At 39.9% G+C, this 19,572-nt stretch overlaps 1 protein-coding gene across 2 annotated transcripts in view; it reads right to left on the bottom strand.

Moving 5' to 3' along the window:
• The window catches only part of SPOP (speckle type BTB/POZ protein), an 88,851-nt gene that overhangs the window by 10,399 nt on the left and 58,880 nt on the right, over positions 1–19,572 (bottom strand). Inside the window, exons 2-6 of one of the 2 annotated variants that reach the window (XM_053569222.1) lie at positions 16,368–16,511; positions 15,624–15,745; positions 13,580–13,731; positions 13,333–13,460; positions 2,063–2,240 (exon numbers count right to left, since the gene is read on the bottom strand). In XM_053569222.1, coding sequence (XP_053425197.1) covers positions 2,063–2,240; positions 13,333–13,460; positions 13,580–13,731; positions 15,624–15,745; positions 16,368–16,445 — 658 coding nt within the window. In that variant the 5' untranslated portion in view covers positions 16,446–16,511. Of the gene's footprint in view, positions 1–2,062; positions 2,241–13,332; positions 13,461–13,579; positions 13,732–15,623; positions 15,746–16,367; positions 16,513–19,572 lie in introns of both variants that reach the window. The other variant, XM_053569224.1, reaches the window with a different exon arrangement.

Genomic DNA, 19,572 nt, shown 5'->3' with positions numbered 1-19,572 from the left:
GGGTTTTGGTCAGAGTTGAGACTACCAACCGTTACCTAAGAGTAAAGGAATGGAAAGAATATGTAGCAGAGCTTTGAGCTAACAGAGGACTGGAACTCTCGGCCTATATATGTCAGAAAGGACCATTGTAGCTCTGCATTTTCCAACCACATTATCTTGGACAAATCACTGAACCTCTGAACCTCAATCTCTTAATCCGTATCAAAAGGATATTAAATTCTCATTGTTCTTGTCTCAGGTTACAAAGTATATATAAGGTATTAAACAAATATATCATAGCAATTGAAAGCTAAAAGACTGGTGCTTTTAATAAAAAGGGTGAGGGTCCAAAGCAGCAGATAGGTCTCAGAGAGTCATCAGTAGATAGACAGAAGCTGATACATAGGAATAAAAAAAAATCACTCAGAAAGAATAAGGAGAGTAAAAACAGAATTGAAGCAGATCTTTAGGGCTCACCAATGTTTAAAGGGATGGGTGAAGAAGAGGGGGAAAGGCTACATATTAGAGGCAGCCAGAGAACCAGGAGAAAACCATGAAAGATAAGTCAAATAACTTATGAATTTGAGTCCTTCGAATTTAGGAATTAGCAGATAATGTAACTTTGGAAAACTGGGCTTTTATAGCATGGAGGTGATCTAAGGATAAGTGGGAGGAAGGAAGTAGAGAGTAAATGTGCTAACTTGAAAAGAGAGAACGGACTAAGGGCGAAGACAGTAAGAGAGGGATGGTGAAGATACCAGACAGCAAGAAGGTTAACTGTACACTGAAGTTTCTGAGAAGGCAAGATGGAATATAAAACAGAGCAGATGTAGGAAAAACAGTCTGCTTTGTCCATGAGGAAAAATACCGCCTCTGCTTAGAGGGGAGAGCAAGAGGTGAGGGAGTTCCTATAAAAGGGCATCAATTTTTCTCTTGGAAGAAGTAGGCAAGGTCATCTTTTAGAAATTGGAGGTTAAAGAGGAGTGGTTAAGATATGAAATCACTATTGCTGAGAAAAAGAAAAGGAGCTATGTATCTGCGGAAAGATTTACTGGCAGTGCTGAGGACCTAGCTAAGCAAGGCAACACTAATCTAAGAGTTAATGACTTCCTTGAGCATTACACAGTAACACCTAATTCAGAGAGGGAACAGGAAAATGGCTGGACTGTGGCAGACTGAGGTTTTATTTACTTATTTATTATTTACTTATTTATTTATTTTTGCAGTTTTTGGCCGGGGCTGGGTTTGAACCTGCCACCACTGGTATATGGGGCCAGTGCCCTACTCCTTGAGCCACAGGTGCCACCCCAGATTGAAGTTTTAATAGGTGTGTACTTTAGAGTGATAGAGCTGAGGGTCTTCTTGGTTAACAAGTGTATTATCTAGAGTTTCATGCACTCTTCTCTTAGATCTTACAGTCTGAAGAAAAGTTTGTCCTCAATGTCAAAGATCTCTTGTCTTAAAGACCAAGAACCCATTAGAGCAAGACCTAATCCCTCATGTCAGGGGCAACCGTCTTATTCTTTTGGTGTGTTTACATTAGAAGAAGGCTAAGCTCTCTGAGGCTAGGGAGTTAGCTAGATGGTATTCAGTCCCAAGTCCAGAATCCTCTCCCTTACATTCTAAACCCTTGTCTAGGGGCTGACACCTGCTCTCAAACAGTGCTCTGACATCTGCTCTCTATTGGCAAAAGCATTCAATACTGGGTGGTGCCTGTGGGTCAAAGGAGCAGGACATGGGCCCCATATGCCAGAGGTGGCGGGTTCAAACCCAGCCCCGGCCAAAAACTACAAAAAAAAAAAAAAAGCATTCAATACCTTGGTACACTGTCCATTCCTTTCAAATGACACCTAATTCTATTATAGAGAAGAAAACAGAAATATTATAATATTTTTTATGAAGAGCAGCCTGTTTGGTTATGTACACTAATGTCCCAATATAAAAATATATTTAGATGCAGGCTTTTTTGTTTTTTGTAGCTGAATTCAAAAAGTTGAAATTATTCAAAAGGTGATTATACAGCCACTGTTTTTCCTTGTTTCAACAAAACTATAAAGCAAGCTCCCCATGAATAAATACCAACCTGCTAAGATAGCTTTGTGAGCCTGGAATTCCTGTCCAGCAACACATAAGCAGCAGTCTGTGAACCGAGAATTCTCCCACAGTCCTCCTAACTCATCTGCCAACCGGCACTCAGGAACCTTCACCATATTCATAGTATTCTGGCCAGAAATGTTGACAGAATCTTGTACCACACTCACCTGTGAGAGATACAGAAACAAAAAACAAAGCTTTTGTTACCAGGCTTTTTTTTCCTGGCAGTGCAGAAATGACTTTTACCTCATAGTGCTATTTAGTATATTCAGATACTACTGTTAATCATCTTCTCTGGAAACCACCTCCACAAATCAAGGCTTTATCCTCTGCATCAACTAACTTCTTTTTTTTCTTTTGAGACAGTGTCACTCTATCACCCTAGGTAGAGAGCCATGGTGTCACAGCTCACAGCAATCTCAAACTCTTGGGCTCAAGCGATCCTCTTGTCTCAGCCTCCCAGGTAGCTGGGACTACAGGTGCCTGCCATGAAGCCCAGATAATTTTTCCATTTTTAGTAGAGATGGGTCTGACTCTTGCTCAGGCTGATCTCACATGCCTGAGCTCAAGCAATCTTCCTTGGCCTCCCAGATTGCTAGGATCAGGTGTGAACAACTGTGTGCAGCCTTTTCTTTATTTTTAGAGATGAGGTCTTGCTATGTTGCCCAGGCTGAACTCCTGGTCTCAAGTGATCCTCCTACCTCAGTTTCTTGAGGTACTGAGATTTCAGGGATGAGCCACTACACCTGGCCTGCATCAAGTAACTTCTTATCTGTCATAGTCATATTTATTCTACACCTTCTCAAGAGCGAGCCCTATAAATCTCCTCTAATTTCCAAGAAGCTCCACTTCCTCTGCACTACAAATTTGGGCAAAGCTGCCAAATAGAAAAAACTCAGAGAAAAAAATAATAAACCTCAAGTATTTATCTTATTCTGCCTTAAGCAAAAAGTTAAAAACAAAGAACTCCTATAGATTACTACCACTTAAAATCTCTAAAAATAAAAATCTAACACTGGATTTTGCCCTGTATAATACACTCTCATGTTTAAAGCATGCCCATGTTTTTGGTCCACACTTTCAGGAAAAAAACTTTTAATTTTTGAAGGAGAGCAGAAGTGGCCATACATTGGTCTTCTTTCTCTCACAAGAGGCACAAGGAGGTGACCACTGCGGAGAAGCTGGGAGCAAATCCAGGTGGCAGGTCAGAGTGGTCTAGATGACCTGAGTACCTGACCTTTTCCAACCATCAGCTCCTGGCCCACCCTCATCCCCACATCCTCTCATTTCCTATTCCCGCCCATGTCTGTTGGTGGGAACATGGCCATGGCTGGCTGCTCTGCTGAGAATCCCAATGGGCTTATTTTCTGAGAAGGCAGTATGAAGGGCCAGGGCTGACCCTACCTGCCTGGGGCTTCTGACAGTAGATCCTTGCCCTTTCTGGGCTGCTTCGTCTCTCATCCAGTTTGCACTATTCCGAGGCTCCTGGGACAACAGGCTGAGGAGGAAGTCTGGGGAAGGTCAGGCACTCAGGGGGTCTAGACCACTATCCACTGCCACTTGGGCTTGGTCCTGGCTTCTCCACAGCAGCAGGCTCTGTGCCTTGTGCCTCTTGCAAGAGAAGGTGGCACCACTGTGTGGCTACTTCCACCCTTCTTTCACTGAGGTCCTGATGCTAACTGTCACATTGCTATTGGCTGCATGCCAGCTTCCAAGATTGTGGCAGTCCCCTGTGTGATCCACCAGGCAGGCTGGAAGCTCTTGAAGCTGTGGTGCCTGTCCGGTGAGAGGGCAACCAGGGAGAGGGGTGGCATGGAGGGGGCATGATTGCCATAATCCAGTATATTCTTTTGCATAGGGATATTGTTGTTGTTTTCTAGAGTTATACTTTTAATGCATAAGCATTAATAATTAAAAACATGTATATAGATAAAGAATTTGTTTCACCCATGTATAATATGCATCCTTATTTTTCCCTCAAAAATTTGGGCAAAAAAGTGTGCAATTAAACATGGCAATATATGGTAAGTTAAGCCTCAAAGCACTTCACTTATTTTAGTCAGGTCATAGAATGCAGCTTATATGGGGGCCTATTAAATAACTGGCCAGCAACACACAAGCAGTACCAGTTATTTAATTAAATTAACATTCTCAAAAATATTACCCTACTTTCCCAAAAATAAGACAGTGTCTTATTTTAAGGTGTGCTCCCAAAGACATGGTAGGTCTTATTTTCAGGGGACGCCTTATCTTTCCTGTAAGTAGGTCTTATTTTCGGAGGATGTCTTATTTTCGGGAAAACAGGGTAGTTTAGAGTGGCGCCCATAGCTCAGTGGGTAGGGCACTGCCACATACATCCAGGCTGGTGGGTTTGAACCCAGCCTGGGTCAGCTAAACAACAATGACAACCGCAACAAAAAAATAGCCAGGTGTTGTGGCAGGCATCTGTAGTCCCGGTTAGTTGGGAGGCTGAGGCAAGAGAATCGCTTAAGCCCAAGAGTTTGAGGTTGCTGTGAGCTATGACATAACAGCACTCTACTGAGGGTGACATAGTGAGACTCTGTCTCAAAAAAAAAAAAAAATGTTAGTTTAACAAACATGACATTATATTGACCAACTACTACTGAGAGCGGGCTTGGAAGATCTTAGCAATAACTAGTGGGTATCCCACAACTTTTATACCCTTACTCAGTCATTTGTGACAATGACATGTAAGACAACTGGCTGTGGCCACACGAGCACTTGCAGTTTTGGAACAGCATGATGATAACAGGTTTACAGAGGAACCCAACTTCTCACTATCATTTTGGCAGGGGCATGATTTAACCAGCTTGATTAACTGATTAGAATAGATAAAAACCAAGTTGAACTTCTAGATAGGTCAGTAAAACTTAGATAAATTTGTTATGGTATCAAATACAAGGATTTATAAATCATATTAACATTATAAAATAAATAAATGTCAGTTACCAACCTGTAGATAAGACCCTGCAGATCAGGTGTCTGCCTAATAATCACTGTAATACTTTATCTTGTATTATCACGTTAGGTTAGAAAAGTTAAATTCAAAATAGAACTCATATACCTGGAGAACCAGCTCCCCACTCACTTTTGCTATTCCTGAGTCAGGTAAGATAGCCTAGGAACATCTTTAATGACCCAGATTTCTTTTAACTGCAGAGTTAAAACCTAATGTGATAACTCCAATATCACATTAGGTTAGAAAAGTTAAATTCAAAACAGAACTCACATGCCTGGAGAGTTAGCTCCTTACTCACTCTTGCTATTCCCGAGTCAGGTAAGATAGCTTAGGAACATCTTTAATGACCCAGATTTCTTTTAACCTTCAAGATGCAAGTCATCCCTTAAATGCAGTTATAAACCCAGAGGCAAAGTTAATGACCTATAGCCCCTCTGTGAGGAGTGAGCTATTTACTATTAGGTCAAGAAATCTATTCATTTGTTTAAAACTAGCTGTTATGGTCTTGAGCAATGAGCAGCCAAATTAATCAATTATGAATGTGCTTGGCATTAGTAGCACATTTATCAGAGCCAGATTATAACATTATTTTAATAACCCAAGACCTAGCACAAACCATCCCACAGAGCTTCTCTCTTGTTTCAAGATTGCTAATTTGGGGTTAGCCATTTTCTCATATAAATACTTTTACTTCTTTAATATAACAATAACACCAAAGGTAAAAGATGCCAGTTACAGCTCCAAAATATTGATTTGGAGGTGGGGGAGACCAATTAAATCCCAACTTCTTCATCAAGAAAGGCAGAAATCTCCAGGGATGGACAATGAAGGGAACCAGCAATGCTTTTGGCACTGGGCTCCTAGCTTGAATTAAACCAGGCTGATAGGAGCCCAAAGTCATTAACACTTGATGGCAATTTAGTAGACTGGGTAAAATGAATTGGCAAGAAGTGCTAAACTGAATTTCACATAATGCTTACCAGTGGCCCTTCTGTTGGTTAGATGCACAAGTGATAATAAGTGGGGCCCAAAGTCTGTGACACCTCTCACAGGGGCAATTTTTCTCTCTGGACACAGACAGGACCACAGCAGGAAAGAGAATGTACCTTTAGTATCTGAAACAGGCTTGTTCTGTAGATATATAGATGGCTGGAGTCTCCAGAGCTCTGGAAGTCTGGCACCTCTCGCCAACATTAAATACGCTTAATTAAAAATAAATTTTAAATGGCATTCACAAATGAGTCTTCAGAGCCCAAACTTTTAACTTAGAAAGGAATTGTTTTCCTTTGCAAATGATGATGCTAAAATGAGACCACTTGGAGAAAAACTAAAGACTCTTTTAAATGCCTATAAAGTTGACTACAGAGACTCATTCAGAATTGCAGCTGTGAAGATGACGTGGCCATGGCATTTATGTCATCTTATAAATGACTGCATGAAAATTTCTCAGGAAGGCTGTATAATCCCCTAAATTTCAAGTTGTAAAAGGGTCTCACTTTTAAAGTCAATTCCTTTTCTTAAAAAAAGGAATTTCATGAAAGACTAAAGACTGTGCCAATTCTTGTGTATTTCATCTCCACATAAAGTCAAAGTAAAACCCAGGGAAATACATTTTTTAACTTCTATATAATTAAAACAATCGAGAAAAATGAACAGATACTGCATACAAATTATTTACAGCAGCAGAACTATTCTACCAGCTAATCAACAACCTAAATATCCATCCACAAGAGAATGAATAAATTGTACATTCACACAAAACTATCACACAGCATTAAAAATAAAAATTAAAATCCACAATATAAATTTTAGAAATATAACGTGAAAAAAGCAAGTCCTAGATGACTACATATAGTCAAATACTATTTTTATAAAGCTCAAAAACAATCAAACCTACACATACATTATTTAGGCATGTAAGTAATAAACAAGGAAATGATAACATGCAAAATAGCTATTTATCATCCTCAGGGATGGAAGCACATACTGGTTGGTTCCAAGTTATTGGTGGTGTTTTTAGATTGGGTGGTACAGGTTTACTACGTTATCAGGCTTTATAACCTAAAATGGTATCATATATTAATTCAAATATTGACATTTTCATGTAGTGCAACTAATATACTCGAATAACTTTTTAATAAAAAATAGAAAAAATTAATAGATCTACTTATTTAAACTTTGGCCAAAAATACATATTCCCATGCTATAAGGGTATTCTATGTTTGAGAAGGGAAGGGATGTTTTATTTATTTTTTTTTCATGTTTAACAATCTTTAATTCAAATGTAAAAGTTCAATACAAGCCATTTGTAGGGCTTGGGATTTGTTCTTTTCAAAACAAGAAATGGGGAAATGCAACAAAATGATCTTCCCACCTTTCAAATACTTTCAAGGAAAGGATTGATCAAAGGGCCATAAAATATCCATTTAACCAAATCCATTTTCGCCCCCCACAAGTCTTACATCCATTCCATAATCTTAACACATATTCCTGAATGAAGATATACAGTTCAGCTTTGCTTACATAACCATTAAAAATATTTAGCACCAGCTTGCTTCCTATAATGCCAAACAAACCATTACACTACTTCAATGTGCATTTCTTCTTTTTAAAACAAGGGGGGATAGTTATTTGTGGAAAGCAGTATTTAGCCTCCAGCAGAAATGGCATATGCCATTCAAAGGCCTAGACATTCTCATGCTTTCAAAGTGGAATATCTAGCCTAATATGCATAGAACATGAATGGCAAAGTTGAAGATCAATATTACAACTTGAAGATCAATATTATAACTATTTTTCTATTTATTTGAAGCATAGTAAAAAAAAAAAAGCATTTATTTGAAGCATAGTAAAAAAAAAAGTACACTTTGGAAATTCAGTGACACAAGGTACAACTGCCATAACTTGAGGGACATTATACAGTAAAAAAAAAAAAAAGGAAATAAAAAGGAAAAAAAATTCTGTTTCAAACACTGCATTACATAATTTTACCTGACCAAACAGACCATTTACAAATATAAGGTCCATAAACTGCTAACATCCATAAAAAGGTAGCTTTCTTACTGAAATGCAAGAATTTAAAAGATAAGTATCTAAACAAGAAAAGACGAAAACAAACTGGAATGAAGCCTCAGTATCACATCTAAAATTGGGTTTTTTTGTTTGGGCCTTCATACTCTTCTCTTCCTCTACCATATCCTGCTGGAGTTCCAGGCCCCATTCCCCTAGGACCCTGTCCACCCACAGGCCCCACACCTCCCTGCCCAAAGCGCTTAGTACGCATGTCGCTTCCCATCATGGAACCACTCACAGTAGCTGATGGAACTCCAGGATTAGCTTCATAACCTATGCCACCACCACCACCTAGAGGTGGAAATTTCTGGCCTCCTGAACCATAGGGATCTCCCATGTTCATTGCTCCTCCAGCACCGGAAGGGGTGTTTTTAAGAGAGTTAACTACTATATGGATATTTCATGAGCTCTTTCACATTTCAACTTTAATTGCAAAGTCACAATGAAGCACTGGGATCTTCTATCTATCAAAAACATATATAATCCAGTTGGAATACATACATCTTTATTGCTAACAGCCTTTTGTTTTTAATATAAATACTGGAAGAGACAGCTCGATAGAAGCTGCAAGATTTCATGAAGATTTTTCTGAGAACCAAATTATTAAAGAAAAATTGAAAGTATAATTTCATGGCGGCGCCTGTGGCTCAGTGAGTAGGGCGCCGGCCCCATATGCTGAGGGTGGCGGGTTCAAACCCAGCCCCGGCCAAACTGCAACAAAAAAATAGCCGGGTGCTGTGGTGGGCACCTGTAGTCCCAGCTACTCGGGAGGCTGAGGCAAGAGAATCGCTTAAGCCCAGGAGCTGGAGGTTGCTATGAGCTGTGTGATGCCACGGCACTCTACCGAGGGCCATAAAGTGAGACTCTGTCTCTACAAAAAAAAAAAAAAAAAGAAAGTATAATTTCATCATGCTTTTATGTCTCTCTTTTTACGTATTATTTTATTTCTTTTAGAGCAGGATCTCACCATGTTGCCTGGGGTTGAGCGTGGTGGCTATTCACAGGCATGATCATCGTGCACTGTAGCCTCAAAATCCTGGCTGCAAGCAATCCTCCTGCCACAGTCTTCCAAGTAGCTGTTACTACAGGTGTATGCCACTGCACCCAGGTCTCATATCTTTCTTTCTTTTTTTTTTTTTTGTAGAGTCAGTGTCTCACTTTATCACCCTCGGTAGAGTGCCACGGCATCACACAGCTCACAGCAACCTCCAACTCCTGGGCTTAAGCGATTCTCTTGCCTCAGCCTCCTGAGTAGCTAGGACTACAGGCGCCCACCACAAAGCCTGGCTATTTTTTTATTGCAGTTCGGCGGGGGCTGGGTTTGAACCCACCACCCTTGGTATATGGGGCTGGCGCCTTATTGACTGAGCCACAGGCGCCGCCCTCTTTCTTTCTTTACCAAAGTAAATACTCTGTGTCAAGAAAACCTGGGAGAGCCAGTGCTTCGGCGATTAGCACTCAGTTCCACTTAGGGTAGAACAGTAGACTAGAGATAGAAAATGGAGAGCTAGGGTGGCCCTGTGGCTCAGTCAGTGAGGCGCCGGCCCCATATACGGAGGGTGGCAGGTTCAAACCTGGCCCCAGCTGAACTACAACCAAAAAATTGCCGGGCGTTGTGGTGGGCACCTGTAGTCCCAGCTACCTAGGAAGCTGAGGCAAGAGAATCGCTTAAGCCAAGGAGTTGGAGCTTGCTGTGAGCTGTGATGCCACAGCACTCTACCAATGGCGATAAAGTGAGACTCTGTCTCTACAAAAAAAAAAAAAAAAAGAAGAAGAAAGAAAGAAAATGGAGAGGTGACATTGCCCTGATGCTAACTTGCTGCACAATGTCAGGAAAAATTACCTGACTTCCCTAAACACTGCTTCTCTCCTCTGTAACACGAAATGAAGAAAACAGAACTAAACCTAGCTCAAAGGACTGTAGTAAAGGGCAGTGCCCATAGCTCAGTGGCTAGCATGCCGGCCACATACACCGAGGCTGGAGGGTTCGAACCTAGCCTGGGCCAGCTAAAAACAACAAAGACGACGACAACAACAACAACAACAACATAGCCAGATGTTGTGGTGGGCGCCTGCAGTCGCAGCTACTTGGGAGGCTGAGGCAAGAGAATGGCTTAAGCCCAAAGAGTTTGAGGTTGTTGTGAGCTGTGATGCCACGGCACTCTACCCAGGCTGACAGCTTGAGACTCTGTGTCAGAAAAAAAAGAAAAAGGATTGTAGGAAGGGACAATTCAGAAAAGGCTTTGGAAATGCTTCCAAATAAGTTAACTACACAATATCAACTTGGAAGAATCACATTTCCTAATAAAACATCACTGAGAACTGAAAGGGAATTTAGTGTGTATGGCTGTGCCACCCTGAACATGCCCAACCTTGTCTGAAAGTGAGTCTAGTGTGGCACATTATACAAACAAGCCCACTCATTCACCATTCTCAGAGTATGCAATCTAATTTCATTTAAACATTCAATAATAGTAATACCACTGAAATAAAGGCCAAACACAAATGTGTGATTCTCTGTGTTTCATCTTACGATTCCTTCTTGTGGGCTCTGGGACATCAAAAACTCTATGAAACAACTGTACTTTTTGCATCAAGATAGGAGAGAAGTGCCTGAGCACTTCTCATGGAATGAGCATGGAATGGAGTACAGTGGGGTAGTTAGAACCTAGATTTCTAGCTGAACATCAACTTCATAAAGGCCTCTAAATAATAAAATACTAACTAAAGCAATAATAAGTAGGCTCAAAGGAGTAGGCACCTGCCCCACATGCCAGAGGTGGTGGGTTCAAAACCAACCCCAGCCAAAAACTGAAAAGAAGAAAATAAAATAAAATATAAATGAATTAAACTTGCCTATATATATTCCATTGATAGAAGGGAAACAACAGGTCAAAGGGATAAGAGGTACACAAAAAATGATCTAGCTATAAAAAGTGCTAAGAACTTAGATGAGCTGCAGACATCTTTAAAACCCACACATCCAATACACACCCCCACGCAAATGTCTTGCAATGCTGAATGCTACTAAGTCCACAGAGAGCCTTGGAACAGAAACGAGTCTCACTAGGCATAAGCCCAAGTATGAGAAGCAACACTCAGCACCTGTGGCCAACAAAGAAGTGTGACAGGAACAGATGGCACACCTGGTTCGATGGTAAGAAACCGATGGCATCAGCAGAACTCAGCAGACGTTTCCCTGTTCAACATCTCCTCGTTTCCAAAGTGTCATCTCACTTCCCTTCTAAGTCAAGGCAAATCTAAACTTAACCACAGGATTTCTCCTAAGAGAATTTCATATGGGGAAGTGAAGGGAGAGAGAGAGCTGGAATTCAGCCTCAGACTTAACCACAGGATAAGACATTGCCAAGTGAGGGCAGGCCAATTGGTTTCTAAATCAAGAATGTCAAGACAGGGGCTGGAGCAGCTGGAATGGATTGGGGAGGGACAGGGAAGCATATGAGAAAAAGCTGCACCCACTGTGGATGTGAAAATGGTGCAATAAAGGTTATGGCACTGCCTAAAGTGCCAGATGCAATATTTAGAGGAGGTTTTCTTCAGAGAACAGTCTTAAGATTGGCTTTCACTTCTAACAAAAACTAGAATTTTCCATCATTTTTAGTTTTTCTGAAATACAAGTTTCTATAAGTGAAGATTAAAACTATTGTCTGTTTTAATATAACATTTATTTTCATACAAAACTACCTAATAGTTCTCACTTCTTCATACTCAGGCAACTAAGTACGATCTGTCACCAGCTGGAATTACATAGAACTCAAATTTCAAGTTCATCAAACGTAAAACAATTGTCACATTTTATATATTTATATAGATGCTATCGCTCTAGTATTTCCCTCTTTTACTTAGCAATTAAAAAGGAGAGGGCAAAGTAATTATGCAAACCATATTTTACATATTCAGTGTAGTATTTTAATAAATCACGCTTCCAAAGTTTTCTAATCATTAGCAACTATTCTGTTAAAATACAGAAGGCCTTTTCTGCAAAAGGGCAAGATTTCTAAAAGACTCCCTTCCCTGCCACATAGCTGATATGCCTTTGAAACTGTCATTAACTCACAGTGTGAGCCTATTATTTGACAGAGTGAGTTGGCAGCTGAGGAACAACTGCACCCTTCCCCATGAGTACAGTGGTTATCATCTACTGGTGCTGCTCAGAAGTGGTTCCCCGACCACATGATACGCAGGGAACACTGATGCCCCAGCTGACTAGAGATTTTATTCATTTATTACACTGTTAGCTTCTGAGTATTTACAAATGTATTCTTAACAGCAAGACATGACTAATTAGTACATAATCATTAAAGAAACCACTTTCCAACTCATTCTTAGTTTGGGAATTTTACTTTACTTCTATAAGCCTGGGAAAGACTCTTAGGTCGCTGGTGGGAGGATTCTCTTAGCTGACTACTGCTCGTTAGTAACTGTAAGGAAGGCTCTCTTACTCATAGTTAGCTAGGAGTTACAGCTAACCATGTAAGCATAGCTATAACTCCTAGCTAACTATGAGTAAGAGAGCCTTCCTGGTCCTAACCCTAGAGAAGATGGTTCTCATCTATTTCGAAAGTACTCCAGCAAAACAAACCACAGGCACTTGACTCCTGCTAAGAACCATCTAGTTTGAAGAGCAGAAAAGGAAAGTGATTCACAGTCAAATATGCATGGGCCTCACATTCATGGAGGAGCTAGAAAGTTTAAGGTACAGACATACATATTTAGTTGCTGCCATTCTCCTCAGCTTGAAGTGACCAAGTTCTTCTAAATGCTATCTGGAAAAAACCCACAGTGAAAAAGCCAGAATCCTGACCCAAGCACTTAAAACTAACACATACCAAGATAGCACACAATCTTTGTTTTTAATTAATTTTTTGTGTGTGTGTGTGTGTGTGGTTTTTGGCCAGGCATGGGTTTGAACCTGCCACCTCTGGCATATGGGACCAGCGCCTTACCCCTTTGAGCCACAGGCGCCGCCCACAATCTTTGTTTTTAAAAACAGTAGCCATTGAAAAGCTGAGATGCCCATCAACCTCAAAATCATGAAGTAGTTCCATCATATAAATAATCTTTGTACAGCACCACTCCACTTGGGGATTGTTCTCACTCTATATCCCTGATACAATATACTAAATCTTCCAATACACATCAAGTCCAGGAATTGTTAAGTCTTGCAGTGGAGGAAAAGAACTCACCTCACAGAAGAGGGTAAGCTTGTCATCAGGGAGAAGCCCGTTGGCCTCATCCAAGAGAAAATCTCTACGGATGAATTTTTTGAATCCCCAGTCTTTGCCTTGCACAAACCTATATGCCCGTTGACTCTCTGAAGTGGAAAAAAAGGGCATATTTAGGGTTACTCAAATATCACATCAAATCCACAACTTGTCAGTGTATCAAGTTGCTGCACATAAAAGTTAAGAGTCAAACAAAGAGACCCTTTACCCATAGCTTTGGTTTCTTCTCCCTTCGCATTCAGGATGGAGAATTTGAATTTTGCCCGAACTTCACTCTTTGGACAGCTGACCAGTAACAGGTAAAGTGACAGGTAATCTTTGCTTTCTTCATCTAGCCCTTTTGGGTTTACTCGCAAACACCTGCCCAAAACAGAGAGGGGGGGGAGTGTTAAAAGCATCTGTGTTTAAAGGCTCATAGGCTCATGAAGTGACAGAGTGGAAATGGAACATCAGAATGAAGAGGAAGATGGTTAAAGGAAAATTCAGCCATACTAGAAGACTATGATTCAGCAGAAGGACCAACTGACTGGGAACCATTTTTCTAGAGCAACTTGGGTCATTTTTTAAAAAGTAAACAAAAATAATAAAGGGGCATTCTAGAATCTGACAACACATCCCTTACTCCTTTGTCCTCTTCCTCACTATCTCCCAAATCGTTCACTCTTTTTCTCCCTAAAATATTTTAAAATTCAGCCTTGTCTTGCTCTACTCCAATCCTCAATCTCAGGAAAAAGGAGCCTTTGATTTTCTTGGGATTATGGCAAACAACATGGGGAAAAAATGTCCAAAAGAGCCCTTTAATATCACCTTAGGGATAAAAGAAATATTCTAAAGAAATATTCTACTAATACATAATCTTTTACAGGTTATTTTATCAATCTGGCAATAATATTCTAAGATTAAAATAAAGAAGGTAGTATGGAGGAAGCACCAGCAAAGGTCTGTCATTACACAAGGTAGAATTCCAAGTTAGACTTCTAAATAGAGTTAGAGATGCCAATCTGTTACTGATGAGTCAAAACAACATTCAGACAAATTTAATAGGTTCAAGTGAGCTGTAAATGTTACTGCTGAATTGCATATGGTTCAGACACTTCTCCTACATGTAATATATATATAGGCCATATGTGCCCTTAGGCCTTCCCAGTATTATGGCACCTTTCTCAAACAGGTGGCCCAATCCAGTACCTCTCTAGGAGTGTATATGCCATGTACATTACCATACACTGTGCTAATGATGTAGATTTAAATACAAAGCGTTTAAGAATAAACATTTCTCTCAAAACCTAGTAGTACAATACATAAAATACATACCTAACAAATACTAAATGAATGAAGAAACAACTCTTCAATGGGCTATCAAAAATGTATTTTGGTGGGTATATTGTTGTATCTTTAACTGCCTGCTGCTCTGCCTCAAGATGAGACACCAAGTGATGAAACCAGGAATTAAATAGAAAGTGGACAAGCTTTCTAGACAAAGATAGGATTGACCCCCATTCCAGATTGTGCTCCCCTTACCACATGGAACAGTTCAGGGAATGCAGACATAAACCAATCAGCGCACATATAACACATTCTCGGCCACACAGTTCAGAGAAATTTCACACTTGGTGGCATGAGGAAGGCTATGCCCACTGATACTGCTAGTCATCCTGCAAGCACAGGGGAGCTAGACTTGAGATGTCCAACAGTAGACAAGAGGGGTAGAGAGATATAAATCTAACCACTGACCTTGCTGGATCAAACTGTCTTCAAGACCATCTCACACCTGGTTACTCCAGGTACATAGGCAAATAAATCCCCTTTATTGTTTAAAAACAATTTAAAATCTAGATTTCTTACTTTTCCTGAAAAATCCAAGAATCTGGCAATGGTCAGCCATCATTTACCCATAGCTATGATGAGCTAAGCTGAGTAGCCACCACTGGTTTTAAAGGACACTCACTAATTTGCTATGTAGTCACCACTAATACCATCTATGGATATCATTTATAACCCTGGCTCTCTTTACTCATATACATTACCCTATAACCGGAGTTTGCTGATCCTTAATATACTCATTGAGTTAATTCAACAAATATTTAATGAGTACTTCTTAAGTACCTGGCACTATGCTAGGTAACTGGGGAATACAGTAAGAACAAAGTTCCTACCTTCAAGCAACTTACATGCTAGTCAGTGTCCCATAAAACCAAGCAAAATAAGCAACTTCTGGAAAAAATTTTATAGCTAGATGTCTTCTTCCTCACCATTTCAGTTTATCATTGGCTCCTGATGAAAAGGTTGAACTTTTAATGACTTCACCCATTTCCTCCCGGCAAAAGCTAAAGTTATTGATGGTCCACATGTAGGAGAATTTCACTACCTTGATCTGTTGACAAAAAAACCAAGAATTAAACAGAAAGTGGACAAGCTGATAAAACAATCTAAAGATCAAATAATCATTTTCCCTCCTTCCCTCTGCATGATCCCAATAGGATGACAGCACTATTTTCAGCTTTTCTCACCTTAGATTCCTCACCTATGTTTTAAGAAATCTCACACTGACCAACTACTATTGTGACTTTTTTTTTGATTCTAAGAAACACTGGGATGGAAAGTGAGAAAAATACGGAGAGGAAGAAAATGATCCCCACCTTGGACAGGGTTCAGAAAGCATACGACAAAACCATACCTAAAATGAATTTGTTGATGTTGATGCCACTGCCTGGGTTCTCAAATATCAAACTTGGTTTCCCCAATAGAAGAACCTTAGAACACATTTCCTTCAAGGGGAATGGTAAGAATTTAATTTCAAAAATTCCCCCTTTCAACTTCCAATGAAAAACACTTGTCTAACTAATGAGTTCAGATTCCACACGGAAAACCAAGGAATGGAAGGCTGGGAAGTATCTATCTGCTACCTGGCAGTTTGTAGAAAAGCAATTCTATTCCTTTCATTCACCAAATCCTCCTGAGATGCACAATTCTTCAGGGTGAAAACATGAACTTACCTGTGTGTAGCACCAACTCTCAGCTACAGGGCCACTCGACATTTCTGCCGGAGGTGGAGGACTTGGAACCCTTGACATCGCCAGTTTGAAGGTTAAACGAGATTTCCAAAGTCGGGGGGTAAAGACTTCTGTTCTCTCTTCACCCTGTTCAGATCCAAGAAGCAGAAAGACTTTATTAGATTACTGGTATAGTATTCTTATATTTGTTTAACATTCCAGAGACTGAAAACTTTATCTCCTGCTTAAAATGCTCTACCCTATCATTTAAATGGCTCCTTAGTGTTCAGATCCAGATTTAAAAGTTAATCTCAGAGAAGCCCACCTAACCTGTAGTCTCCTTAGTCACAAGTATACCTCCTATTTTAATTCTCTACACAATACTCAATATTATCGTACAAAATGAGTAAGTACATTTATGTGTATGAAAAGAAGAGCATAATTAACACTAGACATAATCTTGCCATGGGGCCAGGTGTGGTGGCTGGTGCCTGTAATCCTAGCACTCTGGCAGGCCAAGGCGGGTGGATCAATTAAGCTCATGAGTTCAAGACCATCTGAGCAAGAGTTAGACTTCATCCCTATTAAAAATGAAAAACCAAGGCAAGAGGATCGATTGAGTCCAAGAGTTTGAGGTTCCTATGAACTATGACATTAGAGCACTCTACCAAGGATGATAAAGTAAGACTCCATCTCAATTAAAAAAAAAAAAGCTTGCCATGGGCTCCTGCTTTAGGGGCACAAATACTCTATTCCAAAAGCAAAATAACCCTGTTACCCCTCTAATTTTATCTTATATTCTCCTATAATTCACTGAAAACTTGAGTAGTCGTCTATCTCTCAACATACTGCTAGCTTGAAAGGCAGTAGTTTTATACCTTTCTTCGATGTATTCCTTTCTCTGCAACATTAGAGATCTCTCACTGTTTACATACACTGTCACCACCCGATTTTCTAGATTATTCTCCTTGCTCTCTTTATTTTATGAGCATTTCTCAATCTCTACCAGATTCTCTTCTTCCACTGTTTCTTTTGATGATTTAATCCCCGATCATTTTCTGAATCTACATTCTCTTTATGGCAATTTTATCTATCCCAATGGTGTCAAATTTTGCCTTTATACACGTTTCCCAAATCTCTCATAAGCCTTAGAACATTTTCAAATAATTACTTTACATCTCAATAGAGTATCCCATTAAACAAATCAAATCCGACGCCAAATTATCCTTTCCATAGACTCTCTAAACACAAAGCCCATTCAAATAATTGGTGAATTTAGGTGTGGAGGTGGGAATGGGGAAATGTATGTTAAAGGATACAAAGCTGTAAATATGTAGGATGAATAAATCTAGAGATTTAAGGTACAATATGAGGACTATTTGCAGATATGCAGGATGAATAAGTGCAGAGATCTAATGTACAACATGATGATTATAGTTAATAATAATGTACTGTATACTGGAAATTTCCTAAATGAGAAGATTTTAGGTTTTTTTTTTTTTGCAGTTTTTTTGGCCAGGGCTGGGTTTGAACCCGCCACCTCTGGCATATGCGGCCAGTGCCCTACTCCTTTGAGCCACAGGTGCTCAAAGGCTCCTTCGTGTTTTAGGTATTTTTACCACACACACAACATACACACAACAGGTAACTATGAGATGATGGATAAGATAATTGGTTTGACTGTAGTACTCATTTCACTATGGATATACATAGCAAAACATTATGTTGTATACTTTAAATATATATAATTTTTAAAATTGGTGAATTTGGTTACAATTTTATTTATTTATTTATTTTTCAGACAGAGTTTCATTTTGTTGCCCTTGGTAGAGTGCTGTGGCATCATAGCTCACAGGAACCTCCAGCTCTTGGGATTAGGTGATTCTCTTGCCTCAGCCTCCCGAGTAGCTCGGACTACAGGTGCCCGCCACATCGCCCAGCTATTTTTTTTTGTTGCAGTTTGGCCCGGGCTGGGTTCAAACCTGCCACTCTTGGTATATGGGGCCGGTGCCCTGCTCACTGAGCCACAGTCCCCACCCTGGTTACAATTTTAAAGCACCAAAGCCAAAAGACAAAATAAAAGCTTTTCATGCATAACAAGCTGATACTTTTATTAATATATATTAACTGAGGCTGGGTGCAGAGGTTTACACCTATAATCCTAGCACTTAGAGAGGCTGAGGCAGGAAGACTAATTGAGGCCAAGAGCTCAAGACCAACCTGAGCAACACAGCAAGACCCCATCTCTTTCTAAGAAAAAAAATAATAATAATAAGCTTGGTGTGGGCGTGCATGCCTGTAGTCCCAGATATTAGGAGACTAAGGTGCGAGGATCACTTGAGTCCAGACATTTGGGTTTACAGTGAGTTATGATAATGTCACTGTACTCTGGCCTGGGCAATAGAATGAGACCCTGTTTCAAAAAAAAAAAAATTATATATAAGCTGTTTATACAAAATCAGTAAGAAAATGGTCAACCATCCTATAAAAATATTACTCAGATACACAAAAAAGAAATAAAAGAGCTCTTAAACATTTTACACATAACAAACCAGCAAGAAAAAAAAATCAACTATACTATTTATGGGGAAATGGAAACTTTCATATACTGCTGGTGAGACAATACATTAGTAAGTATATTTTGGATAGGAATTTGGCTGTATCTAGCAAAGTTGAAAATACCCATACCCTAAGATAGTAATTCCACTTTTAAATGTATATGCATTAGAGTGGTGGTTCTTAAGTTTACAGCACATTGGAATCACTTTTTTTTTTTTTGAGACAAGATTTTCATTGTGTCACCCTCAACAGAATGTCATGGCATCATAGTTCACAGCAACCTCAATCTCTGGGGCTCAAGTGATTCTCTTGCCTCAGCCTCCCAAGTAGCTGGGACTACAGACACCCACCAATAACGCCCAGCTATTTTTAAAGATGAGGTCTCACTCTGGCTCAGGCTATTCTCTAACCTGTGAGCTAAGGCAATCCATCTGCCTCCGCCTCTCAGAGTGCTGGAATTACAGGTGTGAGCACTGCGCCCAGCCCTCAGAATCACTTCTTAAACAGATTACTGGCCTTACCCCCATATCTGATTCAGAGGTTTGGGATGAGCCTGAGAGTTTACAATTCTAACAAGTTTACAGGTGACTCTGAATGTGGGGTGCTGAAACCACATGTTGAGAACCACTGCCCTAGAGAAACTCTATAT

This window comes from Nycticebus coucang, chromosome 18 (genome assembly GCF_027406575.1).
Source record: "Nycticebus coucang isolate mNycCou1 chromosome 18, mNycCou1.pri, whole genome shotgun sequence".
In the NCBI taxonomy this organism is placed as follows: Eukaryota; Metazoa; Chordata; class Mammalia; order Primates; family Lorisidae; genus Nycticebus; species Nycticebus coucang.
The sequence above is the reverse complement of the archived record's forward strand: the minus strand, read 5'-3'. Positions and strand labels throughout refer to the sequence as shown.